General features: G+C 38.7%; 1 protein-coding gene across 5 annotated transcripts in view; it reads left to right on the top strand.

Annotated features, from left to right (window-relative positions):
- PARD3B (par-3 family cell polarity regulator beta) overlaps positions 1-24,223 on the top strand; it is a 1,167,593-nt gene that overhangs the window by 592,533 nt on the left and 550,837 nt on the right. For all 5 annotated transcript variants that reach the window (XM_069578084.1, XM_069578083.1, XM_069578085.1 and 2 more), the window contains exon 5: positions 21,526-21,614. In XM_069578084.1, the coding sequence (XP_069434185.1) occupies positions 21,526-21,614 (89 nt within the window). The remainder of the gene's footprint in view (positions 1-21,525; positions 21,615-24,223) is intronic.

The raw sequence follows: 24,223 nt of genomic DNA on the forward strand, positions 1-24,223 counted from the left end.
AGTAAGTGATCTGTAATATATAGAAAAATAACTGCTTGTTCCTTTTCAAACCATTCTTTTCTATTATACGTATCATGGTAGAAAAATACAGTTCAAGGAACATTCAAATATTACAACTATTTATAAATGTATATTTTGTTAAGAAGTCACTCAGCAGAAAGGTACAGTTTTTCTTTGGCTTGTTATTTCTGCATACAGTTATGAAAAAGTGCACTGGCCTATGTTTCTTTGGGAGGAGACATGAGAATACAGTCTGGCTCACAATCAGACAATGGGGTGGGTGCACTGCCTTGTTCACTGATTCATTCGTTCACTAAATATAAACACTCATGATAAGCTAATAAAAATAAATATCACATAATCCAAGTCTATGCCCTGATCAGTAGCACTGAAGAAGCTGAAGTTGAATGGTTACAGACCTTCTAGAACTATCACCCCAAAAAGATGTCCTTTTCATTATAGGCGACTGGAATGCAAAAGGAGGAAGTTAGGAGATACCTGAAGTAACAGGCAAATTTGGCCTTGGAGTACAGAAGGAAGCAGGGCAAAGGCTAATAGAGTTTTGCCAAGAGAACGCATTGGTCATAGCAAACACCCTCTTCCAACAACACAGGAGAAGACTCTACACATGGAGATGGTCAATACCAAAATCAGACTGATGATATTCTTTGCAGCCAAAGATGGAAAAGCTGTATACAGTCAGCAAAAAGAAGACTAGCAGCTGACTGTAGCTCAAATCATGAACTCCTTATTGCCAAATTCAGACTTATATTGAAGAAAGTAGGGAAAAACACTAGACCATTCAGGAATAACCTAAATCAAATCCATTACAATTATACAGTGAAAGTGACAAGTAGATTCAAGGGATTAGATTTGGTAGAGTACATGAAGAGCTATGGACAGAGGCTCATGACATTGTACAGGAGGCAGAGATCAAGACCATACCCAAGAAAAAGAAATGCAAGAAGGCAAAATGGTTGTCTGATGAGGCCTTACATATAGCTGTGAAAAGAAGAGAAGCAAAAGGCAAAGGAGAAAAGGAAAGATATACCCATTTGAATGAAGTGTTCCAAAGAATAGCATGGAGAGATAAGAAAGCCTTCCTCAGGATCAGTGCAAAGAAATAGAGGAAAACAATGGAATGGGGAAGAATAGAAACCTCTTTAAGAAAATTAGAGATACCAAGGAAATATTTCATGCAAAGATTGACACAAGAAAGGACAGAAATGATATGGACCTAACACAAACAGATGATATTAAGAAGAGGTGTCAACAATACACAGAAGAACTATACAAAAAAGATCTTCATGACCTAGATAACCACGATGGTGTGATCACTCACTTAGACCCAGACGTCCTGAAATGCGAAGTCAAGTGGGCTTTAGGAAGCATCACTGTGAACAAAGCTAGTGGAGGTAATGGAATTTCAGCTGAGCTATTTCAAATCCTAAAAGATGATGCTGTGAAAGTGCCACACTCAATATGTCAGCAAATTTGGAAAACTCAGCAGTGGCCACAGGACTGGAAAATATCAGTTTCCATTCTAATCCAAAAGAAGGGCAATGCCAAAGAATGTTCCAACTACTGCACAATAACACTCATCTCACATGCTAGCAAAGTAATGCTTACAGTTCTCCAAGCCAGGCTTCCACAGTATGTGAACTGTGAACTTCCAGATGTTCAAGCTGCATTTAGAAAAGCCACAGAAATCAGAGATCAAATTGTCAACATTTGTTGGATCATAGAAAAAGCAAGAGAGTTCCAGAAAAACATCTACTTCTGCTTTATTGACTATACCAACGTCTTTGACTGTGTGGATCCACAACTGTGGAAAATTCTGAAAGGGATGGGAATACTAGACCACCTGACCTGCCTCCTGAGAAATCTGTATGCAAGTCAGAAAACAACAGTTAGAACTGATCATGGAACAACAGACTGGTTCTAAATTAGGAAAGGAATACATCAAGTCTGTATATTGTCACCCTACTTATTTAACTTATATGCAGAGTATATCATGTGAAATACCTTGCTGGATAAAGCACAAGCTGGAATCAAGGTTGCCAGGAGAAATATCAATAACCTCAGATACGCAAATGATACCACACTTACGGCAGAAAGTGAAGAAGAACTAAGGAGCCTCTTGATGAAAGTGAAAGAGGAGAGTTAAAAAGTTGGCTTAAAGCTCAACATTCAGAAAACGAAGATCATGGCATCTGGTCCCATCACTTCATGGCAAATAGATGGGGAAACAGTGGAAATAGTAGCAGACTTTATTTTGGGGGCTCCAAAATCACTGCAGATTGTGGCTGCAGCCACAAAACAGAAATGTTTGCTCCTTGGAAGAAAAGCTATGACCAACCCAGACAACATAAGAAAAAGTAGAGACGTTACTCTCTGCCAAACAAGGTCCATCTAGTCAAAGCTATGGTTTTTCCAGTAGTCATGTATGTGTGAGAGATGGACTATAAAGAAAGCTAAGCACTGAAGAATTGATGCTTTTGAACTGTGGTGCTGGAAAAAACTCTTGAGAGTCCCTCGGACTGCAAGGATTTCAAACCAGTCAATCCTAAAGGAATCAGTCCTGAATATTCATTGGAAGGACTGATGCTGAACCTGAAACTCCAGTACTTTCACTGCCTTATGCAAATAACTGACTCATTGGAAAAGACCCTAATGCTGAGAAAGATTGAAGTCAAAAGAAGAGGATGACAGAGGATGAGATGGTTGAATGGCATCACTGACTCGGTGCACGTGAGTTTGAGCAATCTCTGGGAGTTGGCGATAGACAATGAAGCCTGGCATGCTGCAGTCCATGGGGTGGCAAAGAGTCAGACACAACTGAGCAACTGAACTGAATAAAAATCAAGCAGAGACCAACATGAACTGACTGGCTTGCTTTCTTCCAACTTTGTATGATGGGAGCCATGTTAGCTTCATGAGGATTTCAGGTGACATTTATTATACAGTGTTTCCTGAGCCTGTGTACTGTGTTCTTGAAGCCTAGTGAATGCAGAGATGGGAGAGTTGGTAGTGATGCACATGCTGTGCTGAAAGAATTGTTCTGTGTCTTCAGTTCAGTCACTCAGTCGTGTCTGACTCTTTGCGACCCCCTGGACTCCAGCACGCCAGTCTTTCCTGTGACTTGGGGAAAAACTTTATGAAAGTGGTTTATGGCTTTTATGTTAGAGGAATCAGAATTTTTAAGTGATCTAACAGTTCATCCTCTAGCAGTTTTCATTGCTTAAATTTCTCATCCTGCAGAATTGCTCCACTAACTATGCCCATTTGGTGAATCTGAATGGGTTTCAAAGATTAATCCAGATACGGTGTTTGGATTAAATAATCACCATCTAATACGAGCAGTTTTAAGAATGTGAATTAAGAAATCTAATTAGAATGTAACCTTGCCCCATACTTGTAGTAATTTTCTCGATCAGAGGTTGGAGGAAGAGATTTAAGCTGAGAGGCTGAAACTTAGTCCCAGAATAGACGACAAATGAAATAGTACTCTTCAGAACATTGGACCTTTAGCAGTCACACGTTCAACAGTTGAAATTTCATACATACTGCATGTAAGCCAAAGGTCCAGAGCATGTGATAATTTGTAATTTTGCCACAGCACGATGTGACTAAGAAGTTCATGTGTAGGACTGACTTAGCTTGTCAAAGAGGCTTCAGAAAAGATCACAGTATTTGCTGACAGATTTTGAAGGGATGTCTGTACTGCACCTCTCCCCTCCCTGGAGGATCTCAGGAAAGTGATGAGCAGTGTGGTTGGTAATATATCCCCCTACATCCACTCTTGTTTTCTGTCTGTAGCAGCCACGTCCTTCCCTATTCAGTTATTGTCCCTTATACATGGCAATCACTGTTTAAAGATGTGTCTGTGAAAATATGTATTATCATTTCTGTGGGACCAATCTCTTATGATTCTGTCAAAGATATGGGCTTGGATTAACAGCTGAATATCAGTTCTTAACCTTGAGATCATATCAAGACTGAGGAATGTAGAAAGCCTGGACGTTTTGTGCAGAATTCTATATGTGTGTGCATGTATACATCTATATTGGGAGGGGAACCATTATTGTCATTAGTTTTGTAGGTGACTGTGACTTGGTCACAAATGATCAAAAAGTTTTAGAAACACGGTTTTAGATGGAGCATAGCTAATTTCTGTTAGTCTGTTGGCTTATACCTGCTGTTGAACATGGAATGGGGCTGAGGTTGGAGAAAGACTAGCAGCACAATTGGGATCTGTCTGGTGTTCAGTGGAGTTCAATTATGGAGCATGTAAAAGGGAACAGTGCCGAGAATAGTCACTATCAACTCCTCTCCAGCCTCTCTGTTCTTCCCTCTGCAGAATAAGCTCTTTAAGGTGAAGAATATCTATTTTACCCCTGGCACTTGACACAGTGCCTGGAACAAAGGGGATGTCAATAAGTGTTTGTGAACTGAATCATTACCATTTTATCCATGGGTTCACTGGTCCTGAGCAACCATATCATTTAGTATATTTTGATTCTCAAGAACATCTCTTTGGCAAATAATAAGGACTTAGCTTAGAACCCTTCCTTAGCTGCTTATGTTTGCATTTGCTTTTGGTTAGCTTCTGAAATAGAAGCACGAAGGTACTGAGTAAAGTCAAGGTGTAAAAGGGAGTCAGCTGGGATGAGAATGAGCATAGAGAGGAAAAGTTATTTGAAGTGACATGATGGGGCAAGAGGAAAGGATGGAGGACCAGCCTGGAGACTGGTGTCTGAAGGCAGTGAGCAGGGGATAGGGAAGCAGAATGCTATGGCGGTTTCCAAAGAAGGAAGCATTGCTTCTCTATCTAGAAGCAACTGTAGGATGGGGTTTGGCAGCATGAAGAAAATGATCATGTCCTGCTTCAGAGGACTCCTGAGGAAGTGGTTTCACTGGGCAAAGTCAATTTTCATTTAAATCAAAGTGGCAGAGTGAATACTAGAAGAAATTTCTGAATTTGTGAAAGAATTTCAGAGCATTCTTGAAAATAGTGGAGAAGGAAGGGTTGGAGGCATTTAGGAAGGGATATACTCTTAAAGGATAAAGGATGCCCAAAGAGGAAAAAACAGGGCAAAAGACAATTGATCCAAGAAATTTTATTACCGTGACCTGAGTTTGGATATAAAGAAATGAGAAAGCGCAAAGGAAAGAGGAATATTGAGCAAAAGTTTCAAAACAGCTTTGCTGCAATGATGGGCCCTTGCTCCCAGTCCTGCCTCAGGTGGAAGGTCCCCACCATGATCAGAACTCTCCAGTCTGGAGGTCCAGGATGTTGGGGTTTCAATAGGACAGGGTTCCTTTCCCAGATGACCAAAGCCTGACAAACTCAAGCTTCTAGCCACTGTAGAACTTAAATGGTTTTAAATATTGGTTTAAATATATTTTACAAATAACAAGTCATTCTAAGTTATATTATAAGAAATAAAATATAAAAGCTCATATTGGAGCAAAAAATGGCAACCTACTCCAGGACTCTTGCCTGAAAAATTCCATGGATAGAGGAACCTGGCAGGCTACAGTCCATGGGGTCATAAAGAGTCAGCCACGACTGAGCACATCAATACATAAAAGCACATACAAAGAAACATTAACACTAGGTTCAAATTGGTGCCTCCTCTTTTACTTCAGTTATTTCAATCCACTAATAAAGATTAGCTTTCAATTCTGCTTTAATTTCTCTTGCCAGAGATGGCTCTGGTGATGATTCTAGCTAGCTTACAGCTTTGAATGCAAAGACTGTGTCATATTCATCTTTGATTTCTAATCTCCATTCCTCTTTCCCTCAAAGCCCAGAGTCATGCATAATGACTCAGCACATTTTACAGGATTCATTAATGTTAGGATATATATATATATATATATATATATATGTAGGAGAAGGAAATAGCAACCCACTCCAGTACTCTTGCCTGGAAAATTCCATGGATGGAGGAGTCTGGTAGGCTACAGTCCATGGGGTCGCAAAGAGTTCAACACCACTGAGTGACTTCACTTTCTTTCTTTCTATAGTTTCTTTTGGAGAAGGAAATGGCAATCCACTCCAGTGTTTTTGCCTGGAGAATCCCATGGATGGAGGAGCCTGGTGGGCTGCAGTCTATGGGGGTGCAAAAAGTTGGACACGACTAAGCAACTAACACACACACACACATATCACACACACACACACACACACATATTTGTCTACCAAATGTTCCCTAAGAGCTGTTAAGGGAAAGAATTTCTAGGGAAATGGTTTCTTATTCCAGTGAACTCCTCTCTGAAGTGGAATAGTTGTCATATTTCAGTCCTGTGCTAGGTGATAGGTATACAAAGATGGAGAAGACACCTTCCACAGTCTTCATCTCAATAAGGGAGACACACCTGTAAAGGAGCCATCACTTACCCTGAGATGAATGCCGCTGTAGAGCGTCTGTGTGGCACACAAGTGGCCTGAGGAGGGAGACTAAGTCTGTGCACAGTGTTCTAGGGAAGAGTGCCCACTCTGCTAGAGGATTTTCAGGGATGGATGGAGGTTTGCCAGGCAAGCAGTGGTCTAGACAGCTATTAATGGCTCAGTCGGTGAAATGTTCTTAATCAAGACAGTGGTTTCCACCCACTCCTCAAAGTCTGTAAGCAGTTTTAAGTAGAAGACATCTGTGTTCAAATAGAAATGTATGTTGGTTTCCTCACATGACTTGAGGAGGTTCTGGTTTGGTTATAGCTACTTCTGCAGCTTTCTTCTGCTGAGAAAGATTGAAGGCAAAAGGAGAAGGGAGCAGCAGAGGATGAGATGGTTAGATAGCATCACTGACTCAATGGACCTGAGTTTAAGCAAACTCCAGAAGATAGTAGAGGACAGAGAAGCCTGGCCGGCTACTCTGCCAGGTCTCAAAGCGTTGGGCATGACGTAGCAACTGAGCAACAACCTCTGCAGCATCTCTTCCCAATCTCTGTTGTGTCTCCACACCTAGAAGCACAAAATATAAAACAAACCTTTTGCAGACTGCTGCCCATGACTATGGCTATCCTTCGTGGGTCATACCCCCACACTATTTAGAGCTGCTTCTACATGCTGTTAAAACCCAAGATGTTGCATTCTACTCCAGATTACCCCACTTCTTCTCTCTGTACAGGACTGCTGTCTCTCCTGCTGTTCTTCATCCTTCACACACGTTATGGTAAGGATTGCTTCAAGGGCATCTTAGGTCGTCTGAGAAAAATCCTTCCCCACATTGTTTATTTTCAGGAGGTCTTAGAAGCTAGTGAGATAGTTTTTGAAACCAAGGGCTTCCAACAAAAGTGTCACAAAGTGAAATGCAAGAATGGTAACGTGAATGGGAAAATGATTGTGTGGAGAGATATATGGAGGTCATAGGAGAGAAACCAGTACACATGGCGGTGTGGGGGGACTTTGATGAGGGGCTAGATGAGAAGAGAGTAAAATGTCTATAGAAAGATAAAGACTTAGGAGGCATGTTAAAGCCTGTTGGGAAAAAAAGGAGTCCTTGAGCATGTCTTATTCATGGACCAAGATAAGTTGTAAACTTAGTTTTCCATCTGATAATTGTAAAAGATTTTTCAACACAGAACTTTGACTTGCTACGTTTTGAGAATTGGGGGGAAAGTTCTTACTAAACAAAGTATACATGCAAATCCCTGTGCTTTTATCCCTCTCCCCACCTCTTTCCTGTAGTTCAGATGGTAAGAATCTACCTTCAATGCAGAAGGCCCAGGTTTGATCCCTGGGTAGGGAAGATCTTGCCTGAAGAATCCCATGGACAGAGGAGCCTGGCAGGAGTGGCAAAGAGTCAGACATGACTGAGAGACTAACACTCCTACTACAAGTCTCCAAGGACTTGGTTTGGATTCAACATTTTCTGCAGCCTATTTTCATAGGAAAGACTCGTAATGCGGACTGGCAGAGGAGTGTGCCTGTACTGGCATTAGTGAAATGCATGTGCAGATGAAAAAATTTTCCTTTAATAAGATGTTCTTTTATCTTTACACTCTCCTAACCAAACCTGGAATTTGTGTAGCTTTGCTTCATTGCATAAGGTACATTTACTAGAATCAAACTTGATTGAAATAAATTTCAGCCACAAGAAAAAACAGTTAAGCTAGAATTTTTTTGTAATTGCTGAATTATCCCAACTCCCTCACGTCTTTTTATATTTGCCAGCTGTAGGTGATGGTTTGTAGTTGCAAATGAAACCCTAGTGCCATCAAACTGTTCATTTGGATGGATTTGTATTCTAAATATTTGAGAAGGTGCTATAGTTTCAAGAAAGAGATTAAATGGAAGAGAAGCAGATATTTATAATAACTTTGATCTTGTTTTATGATGAGAGCATGATCTGAAGCAGACCTTCATGGGAGAGTGTGCTGTATTGTTCAAGATCTTCACCTTTTCATGAGTAAACAGTACTGTCTTAGTGTACCTAAGCATTCGACTCAAGAGGTTTTGATGGATTCAATAATACAGAAAGCTAGGGGGAAATTAGTTGTAACCGAGTTGTGGAAGTAATCCAATTATAAACTGAAAGTGAAAGTCACTCAGTCGTGTCCAACTCTTTGCAACCCCATGGACTACACAGTCCATGGAATTCTCCAGGCCAAAACACTGGAGTGGGTAGCCTTTCCCTTCTCCAGGGGATCTTCCCAACCCAGGGATCGAACCCAGGTCTCCTGCATTGCAGGCGAATTCTTTACCAGCAGAGCTACAAGGGAAGCCCAGTTATAAACTGAAGCGATCATTATAATCATGTTTGTGTCAGTCTTATATTTGAAATATATATATATATATATATATATATATATGTGCATATGTGTGTTTTCCAGTTTTCTTTCTATCACTTTTGGAATGTGTTATTTAAGTTTGAGTAAGAAACAGTGGATCTTAAAACAGCGGTTCTAGGATTGCCTTGTTGAACTTCTGAACTTTCACAGTTCTAAGGTTTTTAAAGCAGCCTTTTCAATGAATATATTTGCTTGGGAAGCAGCACAGCCATAGGTGTTGGCATTAGGTAGAAAAATCAACAGATGCTGATCTTGACATCAGTAATGATTTTCTTTTTTGATACCTAAATAAGACTGATCAACCTGGCTGGTCAACTCAGATCTCACAGACAGAACACAATTCCTCTCCTCCTTCCACTTTTTTTTTTTTTTTAAGTATAATAGTGTGTTTTAACTGCCTGATGTCAGGTTTAGTCATGGGCACCATATAGTTTTGTAAAATAACAAACAAACAAAATACAAATGAACAACAATAACAACAAAATCCCAGCAGGTAAAATGTGTAAGTTATGCGTTAAAAAATTTTTTTTTAATTATCTTCTCAAATCTAAGTCAGAATCCTGGAAAATCTTAACAATGAACTCTTAATTCTGCTAGTTGTTAATGGTAAGGAGGAAAGGGAATAGCCAGGAAAAAAATCATAGAAGAAGATAAAGACAATGAGGTATGGAGGGAGCATTTTAGTTTTATTTTAAGTAGACTTTACCTCATGTCATATATTTGTTCCCTGAAAAGTTATTCAGAATCAATATGTGAAGAAAGTATGTAATGTCTCCTTGAGGGTTGCTTCTCAAGGGAAGCTTTCCAAATAAATTTGTTCAAATGAATAATCACCACTTATTTTATCTGTTGAAATATTTTTTTTTATTTTTCTTCAGTGAGAACTACTTGGTGTCCCTTTACTAAGTTCTGGGATATTTTGTACCTGGAATAGACCTTAGAAATCTTCTTATCTTTATTTTACAGATAATAAAGGAGAGGGCCGGGAGATTAGGTGACATCACCAGTCAAAACTATGAGAGAACTTCTGTTGGAACCTATGTCTCCTTTGTTTCAGAGCAGAGCTTCATTTTACTATAATACATTATTTGATCTGTCTTACTTTCATTAAAGCAATTAAAACCAGGCAGTATCTCTTGAACACAAGCCAGATGAGGAGAAAGTGTGACTAACTCTGAATGTGCAGAGAGTCAGTGGGAATGCACCCATGCAGTGCGTCATCTCATGTATCACAACTGCATGAGATGGTCAGCTGGAATATTGTTGACTTCCAGCGTATTATATTCACCCTGGCTTCCCAGGTGGTACTAGTGGTAAACTGCCTGCCAACGCAGGAGACACAGGAGACTCAGGTTCCATCCCTAGGTCGGGAAGATGCCCTTGAGGCAGGCGTGGCAACCCCCTCCAGTATTCTTGCATAGAGAATCCCATGGATAGAAGAGACTGATGAGCTAAGTCCATGGGGTCACAAAGAGTTGGACACTACTGCAGCGACTTAGCACATCATTGTGTTGTACAAAATCCAGAATTGTTTAAACTCAGTCTAGTGTTTCCCCTATGAGCATTAAGGTAACTCCTGTTGCTTAGCAGTGAGTGTATATGTGTGTGTGTGTGTATATATATATATATATATATATATATATATATATATATCTGTGCACATGTACCTCGGAAGCCAAAGCTTTGAGATTAGTTAGTAGATTAATTTACTTTAATTGTGTTCTCAAAAAAAACTTTATCTTAAAATGCAATTATTAGAGCTCATCTCTAGATTAATGAAATGCTTGACAGTTTTTCACATAAAATCCTTTTTTTTTTTGCTTCATAATATTGTTTGCTCACAACATTTGTCTAAAATCAGCAGCTAAGAGACATCACAAGATAAATACGTTTAGCATGCTTGCCTACAAACTTCAATCTTAGGACATGCGAGTTCTAAATATTCTTGGTTCTTTTTTTGACCCTTAGTTTCACTTTGAACAAGACACTAAGCTTTTTCCCCTTCAATATGCCCATGTATAGAATTGGATAGGAATGCCTACAAATTATTTAGGGTTGTTGTGAATATGCCTCTGGTTATACAGAAAATGTTGTGAGATCTTTGAAAGACGGATGAAGTATATCCAAGACATTATTAGAGTTTTTGTTTAAGTCATTGAAACAAGAAAGGAAAAAAAAAAATACTAAGAGCAGCATTCATTAAGTCAACAACTATTTACCATGTTACACAGAAAGAGCACTGAATTACGAATCAAGAATCCTGGATTCTGCCTCTACCCTTAGTACAGTTAAGTTGAAATACTTGCCACTTCATCCTTCTGGGTCTCAGTTTCTTAGCAATAAAATGAGTGGACTAGACTAACTTGTCAGCACCATTCTTTCCAGGGCTTTCTTAATGTTGTCTAGGATTTCTGAAGATCTACACTACTTACTATAAGGCAGTGCCAGTTTCTATTAATATGCATATATATGGATATACAGTCTAATATACATTGTATATAATATTTGCATTTGTTTTACATATAGAATGAATAAATGCATGTATTATTTATATGCAGGTATATTAAATTGCTAGAACTGAAATATTTTGGGGTGGGATCTATGAAGTCAGCTGAGATATTTCCCATGGCAAGGCATTGCCTAAGGCATGAAGAAAATGGATTAGGTCAAGCTTCAGTAACAGTGTTTGACTACCAAAATGCATGTTCATCTCATATGTGTGCGTATCAAATACAACTTGTTTCTACTCTAGCACAGATATTCTTGTTCTAAAAAGTCAAAACAAATATTCTGAAATTATGCCCAGAATTTTAATTTTAAAATTTACATGATGTTTATGTATGAGCACCAGGCACGTAACCTGGCATTCAAATCTTCTCTGTATAATTTTTCTATTACTCTCTAAAATTCATGTGCAATTTCAAAAGAAACTTGCAGTTGGCTTTTCAGAATGCAAATCTTGTTATAAAATACACCTGAGCTTTGGATAACTGCAGTTAAAATTTTGTGGGCAAATGGTTTCATATGTGGTTAAAATGCATGGGAGGGGGCAAAAATCAAGGCCATATATTCTCACCTATAAGTCAAAGGAAGCCATCTGTAGATTATGAGACATCTATTTCAGTTCTCATCTGAGAGATGAAAAGCTGAGCTATAAAGCTGTTTTTAATATTGTTTTATAGCTGTGGTTGACTAGGGAGAAGCGATGAGAATGTGGGTAACATTTTCTTCCAAAAAGTTTTATCAAGAATGTTAAGTTTATTTGGAGATGTATATCTTAATGAGGCTACATCATGAATACACTTTCCTGTATGAAATCAGTGATTTATGCCCACCACGAACTGCTAAAAGATAGCCTGGTGCCAACACCAGGATCACCCTGGAGAGAGGAGTGTCCCGCCTGGTACATGGCCCCTTCTGCACAGCCTGTGAGCACTTGCCATCGTGAGCACTGGTACTAAGTAAAGTAAACACCTTTACTTTCCAGCTGCTGCTAATTGGTTTGGGAATATTTATGTAAGTGTTGATTTTAAAGTTAAAAATAGCACAGTGATGTTTAAATCCAGCTCATTCTGGCTGTCAGAAACGCTCCTGTGATCCTGAAAGTGTTGCTAAAAACGTTCGCTTTTTAAAAATTGTACTAATTAAACTTGTCTGTTGTGAGAGCCACATATGATACGTTCCCTGCTCTGATAATCAAAGAAGTAAAGGACACACTTCTTAAAGGTCTTTGCCTGGCTAGCAAGACAAAACCTCCTGCTAAACTGTATGAGGGAGCAAAGGATTGTAATGTGAACAAAAGAAAGAGATCGGGTAAATTTCAACATAGCTTTATTCCCTTATAATGCCACTGATCATATCTATTTTAACATTAAAAATAAATATTATAATCATTTTACCAATAAGATTAAGTGTAGAGCTTCGCAAACCATCGTGTTTTCTGGAGGCAAGTTTGAGGATTTGAAGTCACAAAATTAAAATTTCTCAAGCCTGAAGTTGAAGAAATATAGTGGCTATTCAACACTCATTGTTTATTCCCTAGCTCTTCATCATCAGATTATTTTTGCCCCTTTCTTTCCAAATTTAAAAGTCATGATTTTACAGATTTGTCTCAAAGTTATTCAAATAAGCTGTGAGGAAAAAAATATATCACTTTCAATTTTAAATGTGTGATTTTGGGACTCTTCATTTCATTATGTTATTTAGTGTAGGAAAAGTCTAAGTGCTCTTAAGTCATTGCTTGTTATTCATTTGGTAATTTAAAAAAATGGCTTTATAGACCCTGTCAAGAAATAAGCTGCCTTTGTCTCAGTCTTGAAGCAGTGCACGGCTGCAGTGTTGCTGAAGTCAGTTTGAAACTGGCTTTGTTTCCTTATAGGGCGCCCTAAGCATCTGTCTGCTGGTCCCATCTCTAGAGAATATGAAAGAATTCTTCCACTGCAATATGTAGAAATGATTTTGGCAAGTGACAAGCATGGCCTGTTAGCTGAGATGATAAACTATAATTACTATCTTCTTGATAGCTGTGGCCAGGCGGAGTTTTTGCTGCTACTTTTAAAATAGTAGAATTCTTGTCTTAGACATATGTCTGTGAATGTTGTTCCTTAAGTCTGTAGTGATTGACGTGATTGCTATAAAACTGTAGTCAGTTCAGAATTACCCTTGAGCAGATTATCACATTGCAATTGGCCCGATATTGCTTTCAAATTCTAACTGACATTTTCATATACTTGGAGCATCAAGTACTTTGTTGACATAAATAAAACCTTTACTTACTATCTAAGGAGAACTAGAAAAAAGTCCTTTGAACCTTGCAGAATGTTGATTTGAACCGGAAAATATGTTATTTTCTTACCTTGGCATGGGATCAACAAGAAAATTATATAGGAGCAAAGAGTCAAAAATAGTTAAAACTGTATTACAAACATCCCAGTTTTTCCATTGACATTCTGAGGATATATGTTTATATAGAATTACAAAGCCAAAGTGAATATTTATTTTAATAACTGCCACTGTTAATTGTTCATAGATTAGACTTCATTTTAAGATGGCAGTACTCTCTAAATTGAGCTACAGGTCCAAAACCCAGCTGCCATTTTTGCCAAAAAAAAAGAGATGATGCTCAGATTCTAAAATTCATATGAAAAGGCAAGACACCCAGAATAGTCAAAACAAACATTTTTTAAAAAGCCAGAATTTAGTACGAAGCTACAATATGCAAGACTATGTAGTACTGACATAGAATACAGATCAGTGGGATAAAATTGAGAGTCAAGAAATCAACCCTGCATTTTTGGTCAAATGAGTTTTGATAAGGGCATTAATACAGCTAATGCTGGCATAACTTAATATCTTCATGCAAAGAAGAAATTGTATCCCCTACCTCACACCATGTACGAAAATTAACTCAAAATGGTAATAGACCTAAAAACACTACAAAACTCTTAGGAAAAAATACAGGAATAAATCTTTGTGACCTTGAATTATGCGCAATTTCTTAGATACAACACCAAACACAATAACAGAATAAAATGTAAATTACACTTATTAAAATTCTAAACTTTTGTGCTTCAAAGGGGCCATCAAGAAAGTGAAGTCAGAGTGTATAGAATGGGAGTAATTTTGGATATCTGGCTTCCCTGTTGGGTCAGATGGCAATGGCAGGAGACCCAGGTTCCATCACTGGGTTGGGAAGATCCCCTGGAGAAGGGAATAACAACCCACTCCGATATTCATGCCTGGAGAATTCCATGGACAGAGGAGCCTGGTGAGCTACAGTCCATGGGGTTGCAAAGAATCAGACAGAACTGAGTGATTAATATTTCACTTTTGCTTCTTTTCAAGGAATTTGTACTCAGAATATTTAGAAAAATCTTACAATTCAACAATAAATATACAAATAACTAGGCATTTCCTCAAAGAAGATACACAAATGTCTTACAGTCATGTGCAAAGATGCTCACCATCATTTATCATTAGGGAAATGAAAATCATTAGTTTTTAGGTATACACAAACAAAAACTTCAACACCCACTATGATGGCTAATTTTTGTTTAAAGGAAAGCAACAAGTGTTGGCAAGGATTTGGAGAATTTGGAACCCTCAGATATTACTGATGGGAATCCAAAATTGTGCAGATATTTTAGAAATACTATAGTTGTCCTCAAAGTGTTAATCATTTAGTTACTACCTGACCCAACAATTCCACTCCTTAGTATATACCTGAGAGAAATGAAACATATTGACATACACAAGATCTTCTCATTCTTAGCATTATTTCAGAGTTGAACACTATTTCAAATTGTCACAGCAACATAATTCATAATCATAAGCAAGTGTGGAAACAACTGAAATCAATTCAGTTCAATTGCGCAGTTGTGTCTGACTCTTTGCCACCCCATGGACTGCAGCATGCCAGGCTTCCCTGTCCATCACCAATTCCTAGAGCTTGCTCAAACTCATGTCCATCCAGTTGGTGATGCCATCCAACCATCTCATCTTCTGTCGTCCCCTGCTTCTCCTGCCTTCAATCTTTCCCAGCATCAGCATCTTTTCCAATGAGTCAGTTCTTTGCCTCAGGTGGTCAAACTACTGGAGCTTCAGCTTCAGCATCGGTCCTTCCAATGAATATTCAGGACTGATCTCCTTTAGGACTGACTGGGTTGATCTCCTTGAAGTCCAAGGGACTCTCAAGAGTCTTCTCCAACACCAAAAGCATCAATTCTTCGGCCCTCAACTTTCTTTATAGTCCAGCTCTCACTACTGGAAGAACCAGAGCTTTGACCATATGGACCTTTGTTGGCAAAGTAATGTCTCTACTTTTTAATATGCTGTCTAAGTTGGTCTTAGCTTTTCTTCCAAGGAGCAAGTGTCTTTAAATTTCATGGCTGGAGTCACCATCTGCAGTGATTTTGGAGCCCGAAAAAATAAAGTCTCTCACTGTTTCTGTTGTTTCCTCATCTATTTGCTCTGAAGTGATGGGACTGTATACCATGATCGTTTTCTGAATGTTGAGTTTTAAGCTAGCTTTTTCACTCTCCTCTTTCACTGCCATCAAGAGTCTCTTTAGTTCGTCTTTGCTTTCTGCCATAAGGGTGATTTCATCTGCATATCTGAAGTTATTGCTATTTCTCCCAGCAATCTTGATTCCAGCTTGTTCTTCATCCAACCCAGAATTTTGCATGATTTACTCTGCATATAAGTTAAATAAGTAGGGTGACAGTATACAGACTTGATGTACTCCTTTCCTGACATGGAACCAATCTGTTATTCATGTACAGTTCTAGATGTTGTTTCTTGACCTACATACAGATTTCTCAGGAGGTAGGTCAGGTGGTCTGATATTCCCATCTCTTTAAGAATTTTCCACAGTTTGTTGTGATCCACTCAAAGGCTTTGGCATAGTCAATAAAGCATATGTTTTTCTGGAACTTACTTGCTTTTTTGATGATCTGACAGGTGTTGGCAATGTGATCTCTTGTTTCTCTGCCTTTTCTAAATTCACCTTGAACATCTGAAAGTTCATGGTTCACATACTATTGAAGACTGGCTTGGAGAATTTTGAGCATTGCTTTGCTAGCATGAGAGATGAGTGCAACTCAAATGCTCATCGAGTAATAAATGAGTAGACAGAATGTGCTACATACATACAGTGGAATATTACTTAACCAAAAAAGGGATGAAATATTGATACATGCCACAACATGGGAGGGTTTTAAGGACATCATGCTAAATGATAGAAGCCACATATCTTATGATTCTGTTTATAAAAAATTGTTCAGAACTGATAAATCCTTAGTGACAGACAGTAGCTTAAGGATTGCAATGGGCTCTGGTAAGCAGAAAGGATGCACTGTTCTGGCTAATGAGTATGAGGTTATTTTGTGGAATTTTGAAATTACTCTAAAATTAGATATTGGCGATGGTTGCAAAACTCTGTGAATAAGTTTAAAAGAACTGGATTGTACTATTTTAAAAGGGTGAATTTAATGTTATGTATATCATATCTTAATAAAGCTTTTATAAAGAAAAAATAAGTGAAAGTGAAAGAGTTAGTCACTTAGTTGTTTCTGACTCTTCATGACCCCATGTACTATAACCTAACCTGCTCCTTGGTCCATAGGATTCTCCAGGCAAGAATACTGCAGTGGGTTGCCATTTCCTTCTCCAGGGGATCTTCCCAACCTAGGGATCCAACCCTGGTCTCCCACACGGCAGGCACATTCTTTATCTTGGCTCTTAAAACTCCAGTCAAGCCTTTGCTGCTGCTGCTAAGTCACTTCAGTCGTGTCCAACTCTGTGTGACCCCATAGATGGCAGCCCACCAGGCTCCCCCATCCCTGGGATTCTCCAGGCAAGAACACTGGAGTGGGTTGCCATTCCCTTCTCCAATGCATGAAAGTGAAAAGTGAAAGTGAAGTCGCTCAGTCGTGTCCGACTCTTAGCAACTGCGTGGACTGCACCCTACAAGGCTCCTTCACCCATGGGATTTCCCAGGCAAGAGTACTGGAGTGGGTTGCCATTGCCTTCTCCAAGTCAAGTCTTTAGATGACTGTAATTGCAGCCCTGCTGACACCTAAATTCAACCTCAATGAGAGATTCTACCCCAGAACTGCCCAGCCAAGTCAATTCTAAATCTCTCACAGACACTGTGGGAGATACACAGATAACACCACCCTTTTGGTAGAATGCTAAGAAGAACTAAAGAGCCTCTTGATGAAAGTGAAATAGGAGAGTGAAAGTTCAGTTCAGTTCAGTTGCTCAGTCGTGTCCAACTCTTTGTGACCCCATGAATCGCAGCACGCTGGGCCTCCCTGTCCATCACCATCTCCTGGAGTTCACTCAGACTCATGTCCATTGAGTCCGTGATGCCATCCAGCCATCTCATCCTGGGTCATTCCCTTCTCCTCCTGCCCACAATCTCTCCCAGCATCAGTCTTTTCCAATGAGTCAACTCTTCGCATGAGGTGGCCAAAGTACTGGAGCTTCAGCTTTAGCATCATTCCTTCCAAAGAAATCCCAGGGTTGATCTCCTTCAGAATGGACTGGTTGGATCTCCTTGCAGTCCAAGCAACTCTCAAGAGTCTCTCCAGCACCACAGTTCAAAAGCATCAATTCTTCGGCACTCAGCCTTCTTCACAGTCCAACTCTCACATCCATACATGACCACAGGAAAAAGCATAGCCTTGACTAGGCGGACCTTAGTCGGCAAAGTAATGTCTCTGCATTTGAATATACTATCTAGGTTGCTCATAACTTTTCTTCCAAGGAGTAAGCGTCTTTTAATTTCATGGCTGCAATCACCATCTGCAGTGATTTTGGAGCCCCAGAAAATAAAGTCTGACACTGTTTCCCCATCTATTTCCCATGAAGTGATGGGACCAGATGCCATGATCTTCGTTTTCTCAATGTTGAGCTTTAAGCCAACTTTTTCACTCTCCTCTTTCACTTTCATCAAGAGGCTTTTTAGATCCTCTTCACTTTCTGCCATAAGGGTGGTGTCATCTGCATATCTGAGGTTATTGATATTTCTCTCAGAAATCTTGATTCCAGCTTGTGTTTCTTCCAGTCCAGCGTTTCTCATGTTGTACTCTGCATATAAGTTAAATAAGCAGGGTGACAATATACAGCCTTGACATACTCCTTTTCCTATTTGGAACCAGTCTGTTGTTCCAAATCCAATTCTAACTGTTGCTTCCTGACCTGCATACAGACTTCTCAAGAGGCAGGTTAGGTGGTCTGGTATTCCCATCTCTCTCAGAATTTTCCACAGTTTATTGTAATCCACACAGTCAAAGGCTTTGGCATAGTCAATAAAGCAGAAATAGATGTTTTTCTGGAACTCTCTTGCTTTTTCCATGATCCAGCGGATGTTGGCAATTTGATATCTGGTTCCGCTGCCTTTTCTAAAACCAGCTTGAACATCAGGGAGTTCACGGTTCACGTATTGCTGAAGCCTGACTAGGAGAATTTTGAGCATTACAGTTTACTAGCATGTGAGATGAGTGCAATTGTGCAGTAGTTTGAGCATTCTTTGGCATTGCCTTTCTTTGGAATTGGAATGAAAGCTGACCTTTTCTAGTCCTGTGGACACTGCTGAGTTTTCCCAATTTGCTGGCATATTGAGTGCAGCACTTTCACAGCATCATCTTTCAGGATTTGAAATAGCTCAACTGGAATTCCATCCCCTCCACTAGCTTTGTTTGTAGTGATGCTTTCTAAGGCCCACTTGACTTCACTTTCCAAGATGTCTGGCTCTAGATTAATGATCACATCATCATGATTATCTGGGTCATGAAGATCTTTTTTATACAGTTCTTCTGTGTATTCTTGCCACTTCTTCTTAATATCTTCTGCTTCTGTTTGGTCCATACCATTTCTGTCCTTTATTGAGCCCATCTTTGCATGAAATGTTCCCTTGGCATCTCTAATTTTCTTGAAGAGACCTCTAGTCTTTCCCATTCTGTTCTTTTCCTCTATTTCTTTGCACTGATCGCTGAAGAAGGCTTTCTTATCTCTTCTTGCTATTAAAAGGTAAGCTTAAATCTCATCATTCAGAAAATGAAGATCATGGCATCCAGTCCCATCACTTCACAGCCAATAGATGGGGAAACAACGGAAACAGTGAGAGACTCTTTACTTTTTTAGGCTCCAAAATCACTGCAGATGGTGAATATAGCCATGAAATTAAAGGACACTTACTCCTTGGAAGAAAAGCTATGGCAAACCTAGACAGTATATTAAAAAGCAGAGACATTACTTTGCCAACAAAGGTATGTCTAGTCAAAGATATGTCTATGGTTTTTCCAGTAGTCATGTGTTGATGTGAGAGTTGGACCATAAAGAAAGCTGAGTGCCGAAGAATTGATGCTTTTGAACTGTGGTGTTGGAGAAGACTCTTGAAAGTCCCTTGGACTCCAAGGAGATCCAACCGGTCAATTGAAGGAAATCAATTAAAGGAATTAAAGGAAATTAAATTAAGGTCAATTAAAGGAAATCAGTCCTGAATCAGAGGATGAGATGGTTGGATGGCATCACTAACTCGATGGACATGAGTTTGAGTCAGCTCTGGGATTTGGTGATAGACAGGGAAGCCTGGCATACTGCAGTCCATGGAGTCTCAAAGAGTCAGACATGACTGAGCAACTGAACTGAAGTGAACTGAATTTTGAACTTATTGCAGATCATTAGGAAACTAATACAATGTCATTCAGCTTATTTATTCATTAACATTCACTAAATGAATCCTGTGTATTGTGTGCTTAATATAGAAAGCACTAGATACAGCCTCCACCTTTATAGAGCTCCCTCTTGTGACAGATGAGAAAGTTAATGGTATTGACATAAATGCAGTCATCAAATATTTTGATATGGGCTCTAGTCATATCAAATGATGATATGATATATTTTATTAAATATATTCTCCTCAAGTGTTTTGTAACCTCCCCAATCCAGTGTCGTTTCAATGTAAACATATATCAAGCATTTCATAATAAGGTGAAGGTTTGAAAACTTTCGAAACCATTCATCGTTTAAGATTTGGTACCTTCAACTAAAATGTGTCCTTTAACTTTTTGGATTTTTTTCCTTTCTTAATGAAGAGGAGAAAGCAAATAAATGTTTAAAAATTTAGTGTGGATCAGATCCTTCACAAAACTCTCAACCCCTGAATTTGAGATGTTGGTTTTCAATCTAAAAATGAAATACATTTTTAGAAAAATCAGTTCATGGTGACACACTGCTTGATTTATGCCTCCATGTCTTGTTTTCTTCCAAATGTTATCCTTATTCCTTTATGTCCAACCTTTTAACTCGTCCCTTGTGGTTTTATTTTTTTAATTGAAATTGCATCTTTAGACCCCTGAACGCTCCATGTGATTGTTCATTAAAACTCAAGTCCTTAACATGTGCTCTCTGTGGCTGGGATTCTGAAGAGCGGTGTGTCTGCAAAATTACTCTTGTTAGAGTTCAGTTCCAAAGCGTAACAGAGAACTAATGTCTTACTTAAATGAAACTCTAAAGTGGGCTTGCTTTCTAGAATCTGTTCTCTCCTCTATGTAACATCCAATTCAATTTTGCCACCGTCCTGGAGTGCAGGACCTCTCTCACTCTCTTCCTTCTCTGTAGTAGAAGACTGTTTACCATTTTAGAAGTTAAATGGTAAATTTTAGTTTCTCTGTGCTGAAGAGCATCCTCAGAATGAAAGTCTTAAGACAAGTGAGAACTCCAGATTTCTTATCCTGCACTTTTCTTGCTACACTTTTGATAGAAGTGACCTTGCCAGGCAAATTTTTTTTTTCATGGATTTTGCTCTCTTTATATTTTGTGTCACTGAGGAGGGTGCAAGCAAGTACATTACATTAAAGCTAATACATCACCCCCTGTCAGTGGCACCTTCCCTTTGGTACCCCTTTTCCTTGCTGATTTAAAACACTCAGTCCCCAGTGCTTATGGTTGAGTAGCAGGAAGCTAAATGATGTATTCCAAAGCTCTTAACATACTGCCTTGTGTAAATGGTCCATGTGAGTATTACAGAAACCAAACGGAAGGGAAAAGAACATTGAAAACACTGAAAAGATTAACACCTTTTTCCAGCCTTCAAAGAAATTGGAGTGCACTGTATATGCCCAGAATAAAACCATTTATACTCTCCCGTTGAGACTTTTTATTCAGATTTTCAGTTCTATGTGCATAGCATCCACATGCTTATGGTTTGTTTCACTACAGAATTCCACAGAGGAATTAGAAGATGGAGAAGTTATGAATGGTATGCAGACAGAACTACTGACATCACCAAAAACTATGGATGCATTGAGGTATTCTATTTACGTGAATAAGAATATTTTATTTCAATTGAATGTTTTTTTAAATTTATAGTTGTTTTGTTTTACAGAAAAGATCAAGATAAGAATACTTGAGTGAAACCTAAATCTAAAATTAATTGCTAAATTACTTCTCTTTTTTACATGAGAAATTCCTGACAAACATGTACAAATGAGCCTCAATCCTTCCAACTGTTTTCTGCAACCTAGATTTCTTAATTGTTTTTTTCTTCTCTTTGAGCTACAGCTTAAAGTGAACATTTCAGAGTTCATTGTGGTGTGGTGTTCTACTTTGACATTAGCTCTTTGAATACTACTTTGCACTGTATTTTAACAATCTTGCACTATTTACTCTATGTATATAAAACGAACCTAGCCTATCAACCCAGATTTTTATGTTTTTAATGTAAGTAATTTTTATACAAAGTCCGTTGTTCTCGTGGTTATGGGCACTTGCTTTGCTCTGTGATAATTTTTAGTTCATTCCTAGCAACTGCCTGGGTTCAAATTCCAGCTCTGCAGCTTATTCTAGGAGCTTAGGCAAGTTGTTCATCAATCTTTGCCTTAGTTTCTGTTATGTAAAATGGAAATAATACTAAAACCTTCCTTCAGAGTTAACTGTTAACTAAACTGTCACCTAAAGACAAAGTTAGTTGATAGATATAAAGTGCTATGAACAGTGCCTGAGGCAGAGTAAGCCTTGTTGTTGTTACCAATTTCAACAGCATCATCATCTCTATTTTCAACATTGTCATCATCATTTTTAAAGTTGCTTCAAATTTTGCATGAATAATTTCATGTCTAATAGATTGTTGACTTTAACACTGGAAAGTGATGCTTCTGAGATTAGTGGTCATTCATTCATTCGTTTAGTCAACATACTTCTTTCATTCAATCCAGTTAGTTATAAATGCCAAGCATGTTACCTGGAATTAATGTAAGAAAAAAAAAATGTGTGATCATCTTTTATCCCACTGCTTTACTGTGTAGATTTTCCTCAAGCTTATAATTTATAGCCATATGACAGTTATTCCTTATTTAGATTGTGTTTCTTTGATTAATGAGTTGCACAATATTAAAAACTTGATTTAGAAAATCTCTAGGGCCCTGTCTTTTTAGATGCTTGATAAGATTATTTTTGGAGGTAGGCATAATGAATGCAGTACTCTTATTCTGTTTGCCTTTAATTTCATTTTTCTTTACATGTTAGCTTTTTGGAAAGTTTACTAAAGTCCCTACTAAGTATTTATAAAGTGAACAATTGTTTGGTTTATGGCTGCATGAAAAAATTAGCTAAGCTTTCTCTAGATACAAGGGATTCAGAGGAATGGAGTACAGGGTTTTAAAAAAATAATATTTAATTGAATTATGTATTTGATTATCCCAATGGACTTTTTGTATGAGTTTTACTATCACTTTTAGAAGGCTAAGGAATTGTAGTTCATAGCAATTAACTTCTAGGGACCCAGTCTACACCCACCACTCTTGTCTCCAAATCCTTTGACTCTAGTGTTGCATGTTGTGTGTGCCTTCTCTGATTCCTGGGTGTTTTATTTCACTTTGCCTAACCAAGACTAGGAAACTTCATGTTGTGAGCACCAGTGTAGGAAAAGTCGCCAAGTTCAGAAAGTAGAGTGAGTGCAAACTCCATTAAAGACTCTTGAATGGAGGGAGGATGAGAAGAAATGCGAAACTAAGGGTGGGGTCAGGAAGCAGGGGGTGGGCAGGTGACTGCAGCAGGAAGCCTAGAGATTAAATTTTAGGGCAGAATTCTTTATGATGTATTTGTATAATGTTCTCTCTTTGTTTCTTTAATGCCAACAACTCTATTAGAAACTTATCTTAATTCCATTGTTCAAATGAGGAAACATACTTTGGTACTTAGTTTAAATGATTTACTCAGACACCTGCCTCAAAGCCACCAAAAGGATGCACTTTCTCTGTAATTTCATCAGTTAATATTTCCTTCCAAAACAAAGCATCTCCCTCTTCCTGCCCTCAGTTCTGTCTCTTCCTTACTTTAAACTAGTGGCTGATCACTGGATTGACTAATCTTAAAGACACTGTCCATTTGTCTTCTTTGGAGAAGTTAGACTTACAGCCATTCATCTGCAGCCCCTGTTGTATTCTCTTTCTCAGGCTTCATGCCTTTCTTCTGGAAGGAACCAAATGAAGCACTTTCTATCTAATTCTTGCCATAGCCATTCAAAACAAACTCATTTTAAGCCACTGATTCTGTACTTTCACTCATGAAAGTGAAAGTCGCTCAGTCATGTCCGACTCTTTGCAGCCCCATTCACTCTCCATGGAATTCTCCAGGCCAGAATACTGGAGTGGGTAGCCTTTCCTTTCTCCAGGGGATCTTCCCAACCCAGGGATCAAACCTAGGTTTCCAGCATTGCAGGAGGATTCTTTACCAACTGAGCTATCAGGGAAGCACTAGGTAGCCACTGGTTCCAGTAACTATTCAAATCAGTTTTGTCAGTCAGACCTTAGAACATGTAACTTGCTTAACACTATTTGACCTAATGCTTGATGACTATCTGCATTTGTGTTGGTAGATCTTAGAAAGTTTATAGAGTTAGCTATTGAGTTTAGTGAAC

The sequence above is a fragment of the Ovis canadensis genome, chromosome 2 (assembly GCF_042477335.2).
Source record: "Ovis canadensis isolate MfBH-ARS-UI-01 breed Bighorn chromosome 2, ARS-UI_OviCan_v2, whole genome shotgun sequence".
NCBI lineage: Eukaryota > Metazoa > Chordata > Mammalia > Artiodactyla > Bovidae > Ovis > Ovis canadensis.